Source organism: Haliaeetus leucocephalus, unplaced genomic scaffold (assembly GCF_000737465.1).
Source record: "Haliaeetus leucocephalus isolate CR32 unplaced genomic scaffold, Haliaeetus_leucocephalus-4.0 Scaffold351, whole genome shotgun sequence".
Lineage (NCBI taxonomy): Eukaryota > Metazoa > Chordata > Aves > Accipitriformes > Accipitridae > Haliaeetus > Haliaeetus leucocephalus.
In genome coordinates this window covers 3,201,445-3,218,328 of record NW_010972787.1, presented here as the reverse complement: position 1 = coordinate 3,218,328, position 16,884 = coordinate 3,201,445, and the positions used below count along the sequence as shown (strand labels likewise).

The window sequence follows — 16,884 nt, the reverse complement described above, 5'->3', positions numbered from 1 at the left end:
TTGAAAATACCCCAGTATGAAGCGTGCCTCTAGACAACCCGTGCCAGTACTGCGCTAGTCTCCCAGTGACAGGTTTTTTTCCTACTGCCCAGTATGAACCTCCCAAGCTGCAGTTTGTTGCCATTGCCCCTGGTTAGTCTTGCACTACTAAGAAGAGTTCAGTTCCATCACCTTTGTAACTGCCCTTCAGGTAGTCGCAGGATGCTACTATATTGCATCTTAGTCTCCCCCTCACCAAACTAAACAAGCCCAACTCCCCCATCTTCTCATTGCACGTCACGTGCTTTGGGCCCCTGACCGTGTCAGCAGTCCTCTGCTGGGATCTGGAATGAAGGAAGCCCAGAACATCCCATTCTGGTCACAATGTCCTAGATCCAGCCTCATCAGCACTGAGCAGAGACTCGCTTCCCTTTATCTGCTGGTCATCCTCCCTCTAGAGAGAGCAGGCTGTTGCCTCCTATTCAGCCTGGTCTCCCCCAGCTCCTCTGAAGCAGGGCTGCTGTTCAGCCCATCGCTGATGCACAGCCCACGGTCCCAGGTGCAAGAACTTTGCAGGCAACGAACGCCAGAGGTTTCTGTTGGCCCCCTCCACAAGTTTCTCAAGGTCCCCTTAGCTCACTGGGATCACAGATAGATGAAAGCTGCTTTCAGGTGAGAGGGCGCTTTCCGTAAGTCTTGAATGGCGTCAGGACTTACCGTACACCCTATGAGATAGAGCAGAAGATGAACATCCATAGATATTCATGATCGATCAAGTGACTGACAGAAGAGCAGAAAAGCGGTGTTTCCTTCTGCACCCTTGAGAAACACGAGGTTTGTCCGCTGTACCTCTGTGTGCTCCATACGGTGGTGCCTGAATGCTGGGCATTGCAGGACTAGCGTGTGCTTCCCTGCCGGCCTGCCCCGCCGAAGGAGGAATTTGCAACACCTCCGCATCTCGGCGTTAGTCTCGGGAACGACGAGCCCCCGCGAATCGGGCCACAGGGCCGCGGTACAGCCTCCCTCAGCTGCGCGGCGCCGGGAAGCCCCCGTCTGCGGGCCCTCCCTGCGCGCAGGCCGGGCCGGGCCCGCCTCACCCCCGCCGCAGCTGCTGCTTTTAGGGCGGCTTCTCCACACCCTCCCTCCTTCCCTCCTCCTCCCTCTTCCTCCGCGACGCAGACCTCAGGGCGGGCTCCTCCTTTTCGCCGCCGTGGGCAGCCCCACCCCTTCCCCGTGTGGGGAGCCGCGGCGGCGGCTAACGGTCCTTTGTGTGCCGCGGCGGGCATGTGAGTGGCGGCGGGGCGGGAGCGGACGGGAGGGGAAGGGAAGGGAAGGGAAGGGAAGCGGCGGGACCGGCTCCGCTGACAGGCCCGGCGGCTCCTTCCCGCCTCCGCGGAGAGCCCGCCCGCCCGTCGCCGTGCGGGTCTCCGGCGCCCGTCTCGGGCCTGCGGGCTGCCTGAGGGGGGAGGGCGCTTGCGTGTCTGTCTCTCAGCTGGTGTCTGTCGTGTTGTCGCAGGCTGGCCCGGGTGAGCGTCCTCCATGACTGCCTGGGCTGCAGGACCTTCGAGCTGCCGCCTTCCGCGGCTGTGGGGGACGTGAAGGCGCGGGTCGAGGAGGAAGCCGGCTTCCCCGCCGCCCAGCAGCGGCTGTGGCACGGCGGCAGAGAGGTGAGGGGGGCGCGGCAGGGCGGGCGGCGGGGGGGCGGCTCCGCTTCTCCGGTGGGCTCTCGCACCGCTGTGGTGATGGCCGTCCCCACCCGGCCCGCGATTTGCGCCTTGGCAGGGGCTTCTGGTGCGTGGGCGGCGGTCCTCCGGTGTGGGGCTCCGGTGGGAAGCGAGGAGGTCGTTCGGACAGGCAGCTCGCCCTCCTGATGGTGCCAGCTGTTATCGTTCGAGGTTTTGTGTCTTTTCCTGGTGTAAGCCACGTGCTTTATCCTTATTTCTTTGGTGGGGGGAAGGCAGAAGATTGACCTGAGAGCGCTGATGTGCTTGCTCTGGCTTCCTTTCCATCTTTAATTGATTTCCTACCTGCTGGCCAGCTTCAACGGCTGAGCTGGCATCACCGTGACAGGAAGCTCTTACAAGTTAAAAAGTGAGGTCTGGGTACAGGAGAGAGAGTCGAACGAATGAATGACCTTGTCCTGTTGAAGGTGTCAGCCTGGGGTCACCGTTTCAGTACTGCTTGGCATGCTGCTAGCCACGCTTTTGGGAAACGGGAACCTGGAGATATTGGTGGGATGCAGGAGTAGCGCCAAGAAGGGGAGAGAGAGGAGGCCGGACGCTGGGGTGAAACAGGGCAAGGGGACTTGCAGATGCACGAGGGAGAAGAGAAGGCTCCAGCGAGACCTGATTGTGGCCTTTCAATATATAAAGGGGGCTTGTAAGAAAAATGGAGAGAGTCTTTATACAGGACAAGGGGCGACGGTTTTAAACTGAAAGAGGGTAGATTTAGATTGGACGTAAAGAAAGATTTTTTTTTTTTATGGTGAGGATGGTAAGACTTTGGAAGAGGTTGCCTAGAGAAGTCGTGGGTGCCCCATCATTGGAAGTGTTCAAAGTCAGGTTGGATGGAGCTTAGAGCAAGCTGATCTGGTGAAAGATATCCCTGCCCGTGGCAGGGGGGGGTGTAGGACTAGATGATCTTTAAAGGTCCCTTCCAACCCAAACTGTTCTACAATGCTGGGAAAGAACTAGATGTTAGTACTTTTATTGCTCAAGAAGCTTTTAAGAACGTACATGGGGAACACAGGTAGTCTTTGAGGGCTCAGGTTTGAAACAAACTACCAGTGTAGTTTATCTTTTATTTTCTTGCCTGGTTTTGTGTGTCCTTGATTTTGTTCTCTCCAGGCCTTCCTGTTTTGGGAGGAAGGAGATCTGTATATCACTTTCTAAAATTCATCTGGAAGCGAAGATCCGAGCTTCACTCTGTCTGGCACAAAAAGCTATCTTTTGGCAGGGAACAATCAGTGACTGTAATAGCTATTCTGATTTTTTTTTTTTTTAAATATTAAACTAGAATACATATGGGAATATTTATTCTGTACTGTAGCGATTTTGAAAATCCTTTATAAACTTTTGAACTCCTGTTTATTGAGATCAAATTATTTTTTAATTTACTGAGGTACTAGAATATTCATCAGTAAATCTTTTTTTTTCTTGAATTGGCTAAGATTCTAATTAGCACAGCGCAAGTTCTAATTCTACATTTGTTACTGTGATACGCAGGATGACATCATGTCATATGTGACTATTTTAGCATCACATTGTATATGACTGGGACACATATAATATGAAACTAGAATTGCAACAAAACCATTATGTGCTATGGTTACTTAACAGTTTTCCCAACGGCTGCTAAGGAATTTGTTGCTTAGTTTGTCCCAGTTTCTCTGTGATGTTCCCAGCAAGTCCATGGGTCTGCATGTAGAGGTAATGGGGAGATGAGGCTGTCAGATTCTTCAGGGGTATTTCTGTGACACACTTTTGTTTCTGCACATTCTGTATTACTAGCTGGTTTGAGCTGATACTGCTTAGTTTAAAACTCCATATGTACTTTTTGGAGTATGTAGACCATGTACTTTCTGTATATGTTTATTTTCTTTACAGGCATGCACCTTAGAACAGTAACTGCTTTAGTTGTGTGCTTCCAGAAGTTCCCAGAACATGGAAATTTTCAAATGTAAAAACGGGAGGCCATGGCTTGCTCTTAGTATAAGGCATTTTTTCCAACTGATTTGTTTGCGGCCATTATTTTGGTCCTGTTACTAACAAACTGGTACTTTATCTGAGGAGTATCATTAGGCAAAGGAGACTGTCCTAGACCTCGGGAACTGAAAGTGCTGCTCAAACTGAATGCTGGATGTTTCAGAGTATTTGCATACTTTTAGATAAAACCAGACTTCATAGAATTAATATGTAGGAAATGAAGCTACAGTAAATTATTTATGCTGCAGAATGTTCTGATCAAGATCTGTCTTAATTTTTGTTTCAGTTATCTGATGGTACCAAGATTGTGGATCTTCAGAAGTCTCAAAATCAGGTTTTTCTGAAGCTCCAGTCAAAAGGGTTGAAAGGAGGAGGTATGAAAAAATACTTGTCTCTGTTTATAAACTGGAAGGTCAAAGCATTTTCTAATGCAGTCTGGAGTTAACGGAAATGATTCTCTTCTTTAAATGGGAAGCAGTTATTTTTCTTTTAAGTCCTAGGTATCCCTTCACTTGTTCTTTTCATTCTGCTCCTGGAAAATTAAACTTCTCTCTGTAAGTTCTGTAGTGTTTAATTGTTACTTTGTAATTTCATGTGTAGAAATTAGAATATTGCTGTCCTTTGGAATCAATAAAACTTGCCTTGCAGTAGCGTTAATAGTTGCCTTGTCTCATATAAAATAAGCTGAATACTTGTAAGCAATTCATATACTGAAAGGGTATCTTTTCAGTAACAACTGTGTAGAAAACTTTAACACTGGTAAAAAGCTTTTGATTTCTTCTGATTTTTTTATTTGTTTGTTTTTAGTTTAATTATGTTTAGTTACATTTTTGTTACAAAAATTGCAGGTATATCTGTTTGTATGGTATCTTGAATTAGATTATGATACCTGAATATCTTCAGAAATGCTCTAATTAAAATCTGTGATGATTATGTTATTTGGTTGTTAGCGTTAATGTTCTTTTAAAAATAACTTTATTGTAAGGGAATGAAATAAATGCTAATGGGGTGGTAGGATGAAGAAGGAAACTCTTCTTTTCATGTGGATATTTTATGTGGTGTCACAAAATGTTGTATTTCATAGCCTATGTAAGCCATGAGTATACTGGATTATGGTTTTCTAGACACAGAGGGAAGTGAAGTGTTTGTATATTAGCTAGAAGTTCATGTTCACATTCTCTAGAAACTGCAATGGTTAGAAAACCCCTATGAAAATGGACCCTGTGGTTCTATGGCATCAAATGTTTTTCTTTCTCTCATTCTTGGACTGTTTGCTCTGACAATTTTTTGCTGTATGTACGCTGTGATAGACTAAAGAAAAAGAGTTTCTTTTTCTTCTCTGAGCTGTTTTTTTGACATGGAAGTGTATGGGGAAGATAGTGTAGTAGCCCTAAAAAATCTTCCATGTGAAAGAAAAACTTTTGCTGTTTTTTGTGCCTAGGAATGGAATATCTGGCTGTGAGGTTTTCTTAGAGATACCGTTCTAAGCAGTCCATGTCTAGATAGAGCATTTAACTTTTTTTCTGTCCCACAACTCTGATGTAAGTCAATCTAAAAGATCTGAAGGCTTTAGTATCAGCCTTTTGTGTTCATTCTGGCATCTTTCAGTTCTGAGATTTTTCCTTACAGCAGATGAATCAAGGAAGGCCCTGAATTTCTAACTTCAGGAGGTGCATGGTCAGTAGGGCCAAGCACATTCCTTGCTGAAGTACTCTGATCACCTATGTCACATTTGTGTTCATTCATCAGTGGTGTCTGTCAAATAATGCATAATCTTTTCATACGATCACAGAATAATTCATGTTGGAAGGGACATCAGGAGGTCTCTACTCCAAAATTCTGCTCAAAGCAGTGACCTCTGAGGTCAGACCAGGTTGCTCAAGGGCTGATCTGGTCGAGTTTGGAAAGCCTCCAAGGATGGTGACTGCACAGGCTCTCTGGGCTCCTGTTCCAATGCTTGACTGCCCTTATTGTGGAAAAAGTTTTGTGTTAAATATGACCAGCTCTAATACTCAAGAAAAATCAGTTCAACCTTTGATAGGATGCAGTAAGTCATGGTCTCTAGGCAGAGTAATTTTTTGACATACCCAGAGCAGCTCTGCTCTTAGATGTAAAGAGTTAGAATAATGTTTATCTTCAGTCCTAGCGCTTAAAAGTTACTTGTCTGTCTTTGTGGTTCCCATAGTGAAATGTGTTGTTTAAACACTTCAGCCTGCCTGCCCAAGTTAGACTTAGAGAACGTCGGTTTATTGATTTTTTTAGATAATTTCTCCTAAGAAAAGAAACACCCGAACTTTCCTACTATTGATCAGTTCACCTTACTTTTGAAGTTTGCATATTGCATCTTGACTTTCATATACTTCTGTCTACTGTAAAAATAATAACAAAAGTTATAAAATACTTTCCACACTTTCAGCTGTGAGTTGCCATTTCTTTTTTTTTTTTTTCACTGATGTTATCAAGTTACCTTAAATAAAGAGCAATACGAAAGTTTCATAAAAGCAACAAGATGTTTGATGTTTTTACTTGGATGTTTTCTCAGCAAATGGATCTCTCTTATCTATGCCCTTTTTTCCACACTGCTGAGGATTCTGTGGGGTTTTTTTTGTATAATATTTTATTGCATAATACATATAATGTGTGTGTGTTTTGAATCTGTGTACTTCATAAACACACATATATGCAGAAGAAGGGGAGAGAGAGAATATAATTATTTCATTAATAACTTTAAAAGGAATTGATGGATGGGGCATCAGTAGAGTCTGGAGTGTGTTTTTCTTGTGGGGTTTACATCATTAATATTTGTTAGTAGCACATGTTTTAGAGGTTTGGATTTAGGGAGCTGCTCTTTAGTCTCAGACTAGAGTTTGAATTGAAGAGTACTGAACCTTTCATTTTGTGATAGACTCTTTCTCTTAGAGCAGAAGTTCATAACGCTTGGTAGTACCTTTCTGAGACTCTCTTCCTTCCAGTGCTAAGCCCAGGTAACACCAAAGCTAGCACTGGGCCCAGCACATGATATGCCAGAACAGAAGTGTACACTACAGCCAAAGCGTACTGTGCCTGTGTGTAGCTGTCAGTAGGGATCATCACTGGCTATAAAAAAGTTAGAACCCCTGCTGCCCTAGAATAATGTCCTGCTACTTAAAATGTAGTAGTCCTTCAGAAGTTGCTACATTTGAACATCCGGTAGCTGGAGCTGGGGTATAACTGATGCAAAGACTTAGCCCCCAAATTTATTTCCCGCTATTTTAATTTTTTTAATAAAAAGATTTATAATGTAGCATTTGTACAGTTGATTTTGGAAATATAAGATTTTACAGAATCGGGCCTTGAGTTAATTTAAAAACATTTTCTACATTCCCATTAATTGTTTAGTGAGTATTTTTTTTTTTAATCTGAAATTAAGTGCCTAGTAGCATAATACAAGATTATTTTTTCTTTGTTTTTAGGTCGTTTTGGACAAACAACTCCACCACTTGTTGATTTTCTTAAGGATATTTTAAGAAGATACCCAGAAGGAGGACAGATTCTTAAGGTATACAACAAATGGTATTTTTAGCAGTCATTTAGTATGCATGACATAATACCATTAGTTTGACACTTTCCAGCAAACCTTGCAGTTGTTGTACCTCATTAGATATTCATTCTAGTACAGGAGATATGTGTTTTCCATTTCTGTGGACAAGACAAAGTGACTTATGGGTTTGTGTGGTATGTTTTTTTTGGGTTTTTTTTTTTGGTTGTTTTTCTTTGTGTGTGTGTTTAATGTTTCTAAGTTTGCTTGTCACAGATGCTATTGTAATTTATAATAAAAATAGAGATAAAATGCAGATGTTATAATTAAATCAGAGACTTCATGGTGTACTTTATGTGAGTAAGCTATCTAAAATGCTTATTTTGCTTATTTCTTCATTGTTCACCTCTGCTATGGTTATGGTAAAACCACATAATAGTATATAAAATTTTTGGAAGAGATTATCTTAGTATAAGATTGGGATAAGCTGGAGACTTTAATGCAAGATTTTGCTGTGGAATTTCTTGGTAGCTAAATGTATTTTTCTCAGTGAACTATGACAGTATCACAAAGTTTCATCATTAGATTAAGAATGCTTTCAAGATGGGAATCTGTGAGTGGCTTTTGGGAGACTTGCCCTAGAGTGGTAAGAATAATGAACCCATATCACTTTTGTATGGGCTGAAAATAATTTTTAGTCTAGACATTAGTTCTCATAAAAGAATGTCGCAGGATTTTCTGAACTGAAGTTAGTGTTCTTCATGGTGTTTTATCATTGGTCCAGGAGCCTTCAAAGTATGCAACAGCAGGGGATGTTATGTTGTGGTGCTCCACATTTGAATGTTGAATGTTAATGTGTACAAGCCTAACAGCGAAAATGACAACATTGATTTAAGCACTAAAAAATTTTTCAGTAAATAGGATGGTGAACTGGTAGAGTGGAGTTTACCTCACGTTATTTTAGACATGGCTGGAACACCTCTCCTGTGAAGAAGGGCTGAGAGAGTTGGGGTTGTTCAGCCTGGAGAAGAGAAGGCTCTGGTGAGACCTTATTGTGGCCTTTCAACATACAAAGGGGGCTTGTAAGAAAGATGGAGAGAGACTTTATACCAAGGTCTATAGTGACAGGACAAGGGGCAATGGTTTTAAACTGAAAGAAGGTGGATTTAGATAGGACATAACGAAGAAATTTTTTAGGATGAGGGTGGTGAGACACTGGGACAGGTTGCCTAGAGAAGTTGTGGATGCCCCATCATTGGAAATGTTCAGAGTGAGGTTGGATGGAGCTTAGAGAGAGCTGATCGAGGGAAAGATATCCCTGCCTATGGTGGGGGGGTTGATCTAGATGATCTTTAAAGGTCCCTTCCAACCCAAAGCATTCTATGATTCTATGATCTGAAAAAATACAGATCATTCTAAATTCATCACATCCTGCAGGGGGGTTGACAGGTGCCTGTAGAAGAAGATGGTTTGTCTGATTTACTGTAGCTTCCTATGCTAATGTCTGGAAGTGCCAGGTGATATTTCTTTGAATAGCATCTGGGGTGATTAGTTCATGGTTGGATGTTAAACTTCTCATCCAGAATGCTTCATCACATGGACATTAGGAGATTAATTTCCTTATTGTATGGGAATACTTGGTTCTAACTAACGACATTTGGTAGAGATACATGTATATATCCATCCATAAATATAAACCACACAAATACAAATGGTGACAGATGATGACAGTTCTTGCTGTGTCTTGGAAGCTTTTCTTTGCAACTGTGGAATGAGAATGTGGCTGTTCTTAGGGTGAATGCTTAAGATAAGCATATCTTCAATTGTTTTGGCAAAATGCATCTTGGATATGTTCTGAGCAGTGCCTGTTCATAGGATGGGTGCTTACATTTTTACTGTTTCCCAGTACTAGTTGAATCTGTAAGATGCATTTGAATCATGAAGGGTTCAGACCACCTTAACAATTTAAACTCAAATTCATTCCAACATGAAGAAATAAGGTAATGTTCTTAGCAATCAGATGGGTAAATCTAAAAGTAGAAATGTTCCTCTTTTCCTGGCTTACAATTTAGAGTTAACAGACTGTTAGGGAGGGATTACTACTAGGAATTTTGCTGATCTGTTAAAATTGATTTCACTGTTTGGATTCTTCAAATACAATGCTGTTAACAGCTGAATGTAGCAGATGCTCTGTGTGCCACAGCATGAATGCAAGTCTCTGACTACATGGTGGTTTCCATACTTATTTAATATTTCTAGAGGCTTTGACTATCTTTTTGTATCTTTTTGAATGATTGCCGTGATTATTCTTTTAGGAGAAAAATTGCATGGTTTTTGTAATTAAATACCTCGTGGAGATTCTTTAAAAACTTATTATTTATGCTGAACTGTGGGTATATTTCTTTCTATCTCATAGTGCTTCAAAATTACATGGAAGTGACAATATAAACAATGTATTTTGGTTACTTGTGTGATATGCCTTATAGACTGAACATACTGTCACAAAGTAAAAAATCGAGGGGTTCTAATTTCGAAACCAGATACTAGATAACAATGAGCTTAATTTACTGTCAACAGTATATTAGAATGCAACCTAATCTGAAATATCTGCTGCTAGTTGATGCATTTTTAAAGTAAAGATTCATCTTGCTAGTAAGTCTTTTATTTTTATGCATAACTGAATGAAATTTGTTGTATGAATACACTGGATGTGATGTGATGTACCTACATAGCTTTTCAATTAGCTTGAGATACTTCCTTATGCCAAACTTACTGTGTGTATATATATCTGTATGTATGAGTGTGTATCCTTGGAGCCCTGATATGCTTTGATGATTCAGTGTAAATAGAGCATTGTGTGAAGCTCTAATCCTGTAAGTATTTATAATCATGCTTACATGTCTGCAATCTATAATGCTCTTGATGTAAATGGGACTGGATAGGCATATTTTATTACTGGTAGTGTTTACAGAACTAGTTTATTGACGTTTTAATTAATAGAGTTTTCCATAGCTCTCACCACTACTAATAATATTTAACAAATACTCAGTCTTAACACAAGCCTCTTTCTAGTCTATGGGCTTCATTCAACAGTTAAGCTGTGTTTGTTCATGATTTACAGAGTTACTGGTCAGAACTGTTATGCAGCCCTTTGCTGAAGGGGTGTTAGAAGTGAGCACCATGGCTCTTGAACAGTTGGTTCATACTGTGAAATGTTAACTTAATTGGAATTCAGTTGATGTAAAGAAGAGTGGTGTGTATTGCCCTTTTATGACTTGTTGCCTCAGTTATCTTACAGCTGTTGTGTGGGCTTAACAGTAAACTTTGGGTTTTTTTTATTTTTCATTTTTTTTTTCTTCTACAATCTTGCATTGTTCTGAGACCTGTACAACTCTGTTTTGGGATAATATAAATATAGTAGTAACAGCTTAGTAGCTTATTTCTCAACTTTATAAATGCTTGTGTGTGGTATTTGAGCTCCAAATCACATTATAGTATTCGTCTGAATATTGCTTTTATAATGATACCTATTTTCATTCAGGTAAACTGGATAAAATTATTTTGATTGAAAAGTATGAAAACAATTACACTTGAGACAATTGCTTATTATTTCTACTGTTTAAGTTGGAAAGCCATTGCTAGAATATGTACAACATTACTGCATTATACTTTGGTTTTGTTTGGGTTTTTTGCTGCCTCAGGAACTGATACAGAATGCAGAAGATGCTGGTGCCACAGAGGTTAGGTTTTTATATGATGAAACTCAGTATGGAACAGAAACTCTATGGTCAAAGGACATGGCACAATATCAGGGTAAATACAATTTTTATTAATTTTGGCCATTACTCTTCAATATGCGTGTGATTCTGTTTTTCTCCTTGCTGTATGGAGATGACCACCTTACTAGGTGCATACCTTGTCTGTGTTCTAATGTTGATAATTCTTTTCCAAAGCCAATGTTTGCTATTGAAGGCCTCACACTATCTTCTTGCAGGTTGTCAGTAGCAGCTTTCCAACTGCTTCTGGTTAATGCTGTTTGAGAAAGCCTTCATGTCCTGCTTTATTCTAAGTTACTTCTCCCAGGGTGACTGTGTGTCCTCTGGCTTATTTCCCTGGGTTGACTCAGTATCCCAAAATACAAGAGAGGATTTTTAGTAGAGCAAGTAAACAAGATTTAATAAGACCTAGGGTAAAAGAATGCTTGGGGTACTAGGCAGTAGTTTTCATATTTTCTACATATTAACCTCTACCTTTTGAGAGCTATCTCCAGTTCTTAAATGTAAAGATGACCTTTTACATTCCAGCATTCTCCAGGCAGTTCTGTTTTTCTTCCCCATCTCTTACTCTCACCCTTATATCAAACTTTGCTCCGTGCTGCCTGTATACTGCAAATGTAGTTATTTGTAACTTTAAGGTTTTTATATCGTCTAATATGGCTTTGTGTGATAGAGGTCAGTTATGTATTTATCAAACAAATTAGTTTGCATAATCATCCCAAAAGGCATTCAGCCGTGATTTGAAGATTTCAGTGATGGATGATCCACTACTTCTTGTTCCTAGCTTTTTTTCAGTTGTTAATCAGCCTCATTATGTCTTCTAATTTGAATTTGTCTGTCTTACTTTCTAGACACAGGTTATTGTTATATCTTGCCGTGTATTCCCTTCTGGTGGAGGTATTAATAGACTGTGATTAGTACATCTTTCAAACATCTTTTTGATAGACTGAACAGATTGAGTTTAAGCCTTGCGCCACAGGACACTTCTTTCAGAAGTTTTGTTGTTTTCTGCTTTCTGTTCAGTTTTTCAGACTCATTCTTTTAAAATGTGGACACCAGAACTAGATACCACATCAGAATATAAATCTCTTAAGTACCATATACAGAGGTAAATCCATCTCCTTGCTTCTGCTTTTGCTGCTACTCTATACCTCCCTTTCATCACCAAGCATAATTTGATGTCAGCTTGAGTCATAGCTTCCCCATTAAATTTGCACCTGCATACTTTAAAGAAATACTTTCTGAGTTCTGTAAGTTTATTTCCTAGAAATTTTTAACAGTAGATAGTTTTCTTCTGTCATCTTTTTAACACTTGCCTATTTATTGTAGGGCCAGCATTTTATGCATACAATGATGCAATTTTCACCCCTGAGGACTGGCATGGTATACAGGAAATAGCAAGAAGCAGGAAGAAAGATGATCCCCTGAAAGTTGGAAGATTTGGAATTGGCTTTAATTCGGTTTATCATATAACAGGTACTCTCTGTAGATATTTTAAAATGAAAATGTTGAAGTTTTAAATTGTTTAATTATTTTAGATATTCATCAAACATTTCATATTTTCTTTATAGTGCATTTTTACATTGGATCCCTGGCTAAGTTTCCTTAAGAAGCATTCATATTTTTCTAAAACCCCATAAAGTATCATTTGGATTTTGAAGGTTTTTGGAGGAGATTTGTTTCTTCTATTAACATCATCATGTACTTAGTCCCTTATATTGAAATGAACATTCCTTTACACTGTTATTTCAGTTATGCACTGCTGTTCATATTATAGAGGCCCATAATATAGGGTAGATATGTAAGTAGAAGAGTGAAGGTTTAGCCTAGACTGAAACTTTTATGCAGGTTCTTTGCATAATAAGCAGTGATTTTTATTTCATGCTAGAAAGGATATTCCCCAACAGAGGTATATGCACATTTACATTTCAGAGAGATAGTACATACTCTTTCACAAGCTGGTAATATTCAGTCTTGAAACCTGTTATTCTGGCAGAATGTTTTACTGCTGTACGGAAGCAGCATATAGCGTAAATAGTGCTTACAGTCTACATAGTTATAATAGTACACGGTAAGAGGCAAATTTTTGCTGAAATAACATTTTTAAGTTGTGAAGTGAGTTTGTAAAGACACAGGGTGTTTTTCCACAAATTTTACCTAGTAGAGCATGAATAAAAGCTTAGGTAATACATTCAGCGGTTTGATAATTCTGGGAATGTATGCTTTTAAATGTACAAGATTACTGTTTGCAAGCCTTCAAGATCTGCAGAGTATGAATGTAATAGAATAAATCTTTAGTAAATTAATTTTTTTTTCCTGAAAATATTGGAAAGATAAAAGTATATAGTTGAAAAAAAAATATACTTGCTCACTGTTTGCTAGAATTCAAATAGTTGAATGACTATTTATATATTTAATTACAGAATAGGGGTGTGCTTGTTTCTTCCTGTCAGTAAGCACTGAATTATATGTTATCAGAATCAGAATCATGTAGGTTGGAAAAGACCTTTAAGATCATTGAGTCCAACTGTAAACCTAGCACTGGCAAGTCCACCATTAAACCATGTCCCTAAGCACCACATCTACATGTCTTTTAAATACCTTTAGGGATGGTGACTCAGCCACTTCCCTGGGCATTATACTCGGTTCATCGCGGTTTTATAACGTTTGTTTTTCATGCCCTTTTAAAATTTGTTCCTTAAGACTGTATTTGAAAAATATGTTGTTTTAGGATTATTAATAGTTGTTGTTTTTTATGTATACAGATGTCCCTAGTATTTTCAGTGGTGACCAGATTGGAATGCTTGATCCCCATCAAACCCTTTTTGGACCTCATGAATCAGGCCAGTGTTGGAATCTAAAAGAAGATAGCAAGGAAATCAATGAACTTACAGACCAGTTTGCACCGTTCATTGGTGTATTTGGCAGCACTAAGGAAACCTTTAAGAATGGAAACTTTCCTGGTACCTTTTTTCGTTTCCCACTTCGTCTGCAGCCTTCCCAACTGAGCAGCAATGTTTATGACAAACCGAAGGTTTTAGAGCTGTTTGAATCCTTCAGAGCAGATGCGGACACAGTATTGCTCTTTTTGAAGAGTGTTCAGGATGTTTCATTGCATGTTAGGGAAGCTGATGGAACTGAGAGGCTAATTTTCAGAGTAACTGCTAGTGAGAACAAGGCATTGAAGCATGAAAGACCCAATTCTATCAAAATCTTAGGAGCTGCAATAAATCAGTATTGTAAGGGAGTCCCAAGCAATAGCATAACATGTGTGACATACCATGTAAATATAGTTGTAGAAGATGAGAGTGTTAAGGACGCACAGAAAACATCTTGGTTAGTATGTAATTGTGTAGGTGGTCGAGGAATGTGTACTGAACTGGATTGTTTAGCTGACGACTTGAAATTTGTTCCTACTATTGGAATAGCCATGTCTTTATCAACTAATGGGGAGGAAAAAGGAGCTGTAGCAGACTTTTCAGGAAGAGCATTTTGTTTTCTGCCTTTGCCTCCAGGTGAAGAAAGCAAAACTGGACTCCCAGTTCATGTTAGTGGTTTCTTTGGTCTCACAGACAATAGGAGGAGTATCAAATGGCGAGAGCTGGATCAATGGAGAGATCCAGCAGCTTTGTGGAATGATCTTCTGGTGCTAAATATAGTGCCAAAGGCATATACCACCCTTATTTTGGAAGCTATCAAACGAATGGAGACTGAGAAGAATTCGGATTTTCCATTGTCAGCTGAAAGAATTTATAGGTTATGGCCTGATGAGAACAAAATCAGGGTACCCTGGAAACCAATTGTAGTACCTCTCTTTAAAGAGCTGCTCCAGCATACAGTTATTTACTCAGTGAGTAATCAGTGGATAAAGGTGGAACAGGTGCACTTTTCTGAAATGGATGAGAGTTTGGAGTACACACAGTCTGTTCTCAACTACCTCCAGAATTCAGGGAAGCAGATTGCCAAGGTACCAGCAAATATTGCTAGTGCAGTGCATCTTACTATTTCTACTGCTAAAGCTGTGAAAAAAGTGACTCCTGCTGTAGTACGGCAAGTACTAAGGAAATCTGGACACAGTGGACCTGCTGAAGAAAAGCTTCATCTTTTAGAATTTGTGCTTGCTGATGGAGTCTACAGTGACCTGATTGGATTGGAGCTTTTGCCATTACAGAATGGAAATTTTATTCCTTTTTCCTCATCTGTGTCAGAACAGGATGTAGTTTACATAACCTCAGAAGAATATCCCAGGTATACTTAATATTTTAAATACTGTTTTATTGGGGTTTTTTTTAGTTTAAATGTTAAAACAGAGCTTCAGACTGTTATTTGGTTATCTGCAAACAACATGATATGCAGCAGCCTGTAATGTAAAGAAATAATGCATAGATAGAACTCAGTTTTCTGTATATATGTACATGTTTGTGTGCATATGTCTCATTTGAAAAGTTTGACAGCTACTTGCCATTATAACTTTATGAAGAATCATGTGACCTAGGCTTTAAGGGAATACCTCAGGATACATTTCAAGTTAGCTTTCTTCTGAAAATTATAAATAGGAGGTTAGAAACATGCATACTAGGAAGTACATTAAATTAGGTAATGTTAAGAGCTTTTATTAGACTTAAAGCTTGAGATTACTTCAGGTTTTTTTTTTTTTTTTTTACACAACACTTACTTTCAGTGCAGGGCTTAGTACTAAACACTTGCTGGTTTCAGGAATTAAACAGATACTACTGTGGAAAAAGTGGGCTTGTCTTTTACATCTACTCTCACTTTGTTCTTTCCAGTCCCTCTCCAATTATTTTATTTTTTTTCTTGCTCATTTCTCAGCTGTGTCAGTGTTCCAATTTGGGTCACATCTAATCAGCCAAAAAACCTTGCACTGACACTGGGGAGGGGAGAGCAAAGAGCAGGATAGTTGGAATAAGTGACCTTGGGGTCACTGAGGAGAAAACATGACTACTGCTTTTTATGCCTGTACTGGATTATGCATGTATAAAAGATTTGTTAAATCTGGACCCTTCTCCAAGTAATCTCTTAAGACGTACTGCTTGAAATCACTCAGACACGCCAGATGTCTTACCTGTAGCTGTTAGTTCTTACAAAGTGTTACCCGTACGTATGTTCACAACCACCCCTCCTTCTCCTTTCCTTCAGAGTTCCACTAATTTTCAGATCCTCAACTTGAGAGAATATGGCACTTGGCATGTGCTTTGCTGCTTTTACTGCCCTATGGACTGTTTATAAGGGAAGTAGAGGTGGGTTGGAGTGTGCCAATATAGATATTATTAAGGTAAAAAGTCCTCCAAGTAAGGTCCTTATGTAAAATGTGGTTTGAATATATGTATAGACAGCACATCTTCAAGAAGGTTTGAATATATGTGTAGACAACACATCTTTAAGAAAAGCAGTTGGGTGCAGGTAACTGGTCTTCTCATGTTGCTTGAGAGGAGTTTGCTTTTTTCAAGTCTGCTGCTGTTCTTTTTTTGTTAGATACTAAACCCATAATCTTTCTTGGTCTAGGCAATTCAGGTTATTTATCAGTGGATTAACACTACTCAGAGCCTGTGATTCTAGTGTCTTCTTAAAAAAATTATAATAATAAAAAAAATTTCTCTAGCATCTGTTGTGAGATGATTTATCATTTGCTATTCTTTCACTTTGTTTCACCTTCCAGAAGTTAAGCCAGTATACTAATACAGAAAACATTCCCATGATAAGACTAACAAATTACAGCCCTGCTTCAGGCTAGTCATAAGATATTTTTTTTGAAACTTAATGATACCACTATGTCTTACTCAGTTCATGTTCTGATGGTAATGGACTTAGTTTGGTTAGTCTTGCAAAACTGATAGAAAAGTATGTTATACCAGGCATAAATCTACTTGATAGCTATGATAATACACAA

The 16,884-nt window shown here is 39.6% G+C and overlaps 1 protein-coding gene across 1 annotated transcript in view; it reads left to right on the top strand.

Moving 5' to 3' along the window:
* The first annotated feature begins 3,969 nt into the window (after window positions 1-3,969).
* The window catches only part of SACS (sacsin molecular chaperone), a 30,043-nt gene continuing 17,128 nt past the window's right edge, over window positions 3,970-16,884 (top strand). Inside the window, exons 1-5 of the mRNA XM_010572650.1 lie at window positions 3,970-4,057; window positions 7,136-7,221; window positions 10,902-11,013; window positions 12,306-12,452; window positions 13,742-15,224. Of these exons, the coding sequence (XP_010570952.1) occupies window positions 10,998-11,013; window positions 12,306-12,452; window positions 13,742-15,224 (1,646 nt within the window). The 5' untranslated portion in view covers window positions 3,970-4,057; window positions 7,136-7,221; window positions 10,902-10,997. The remainder of the gene's footprint in view (window positions 4,058-7,135; window positions 7,222-10,901; window positions 11,014-12,305; window positions 12,453-13,741; window positions 15,225-16,884) is intronic.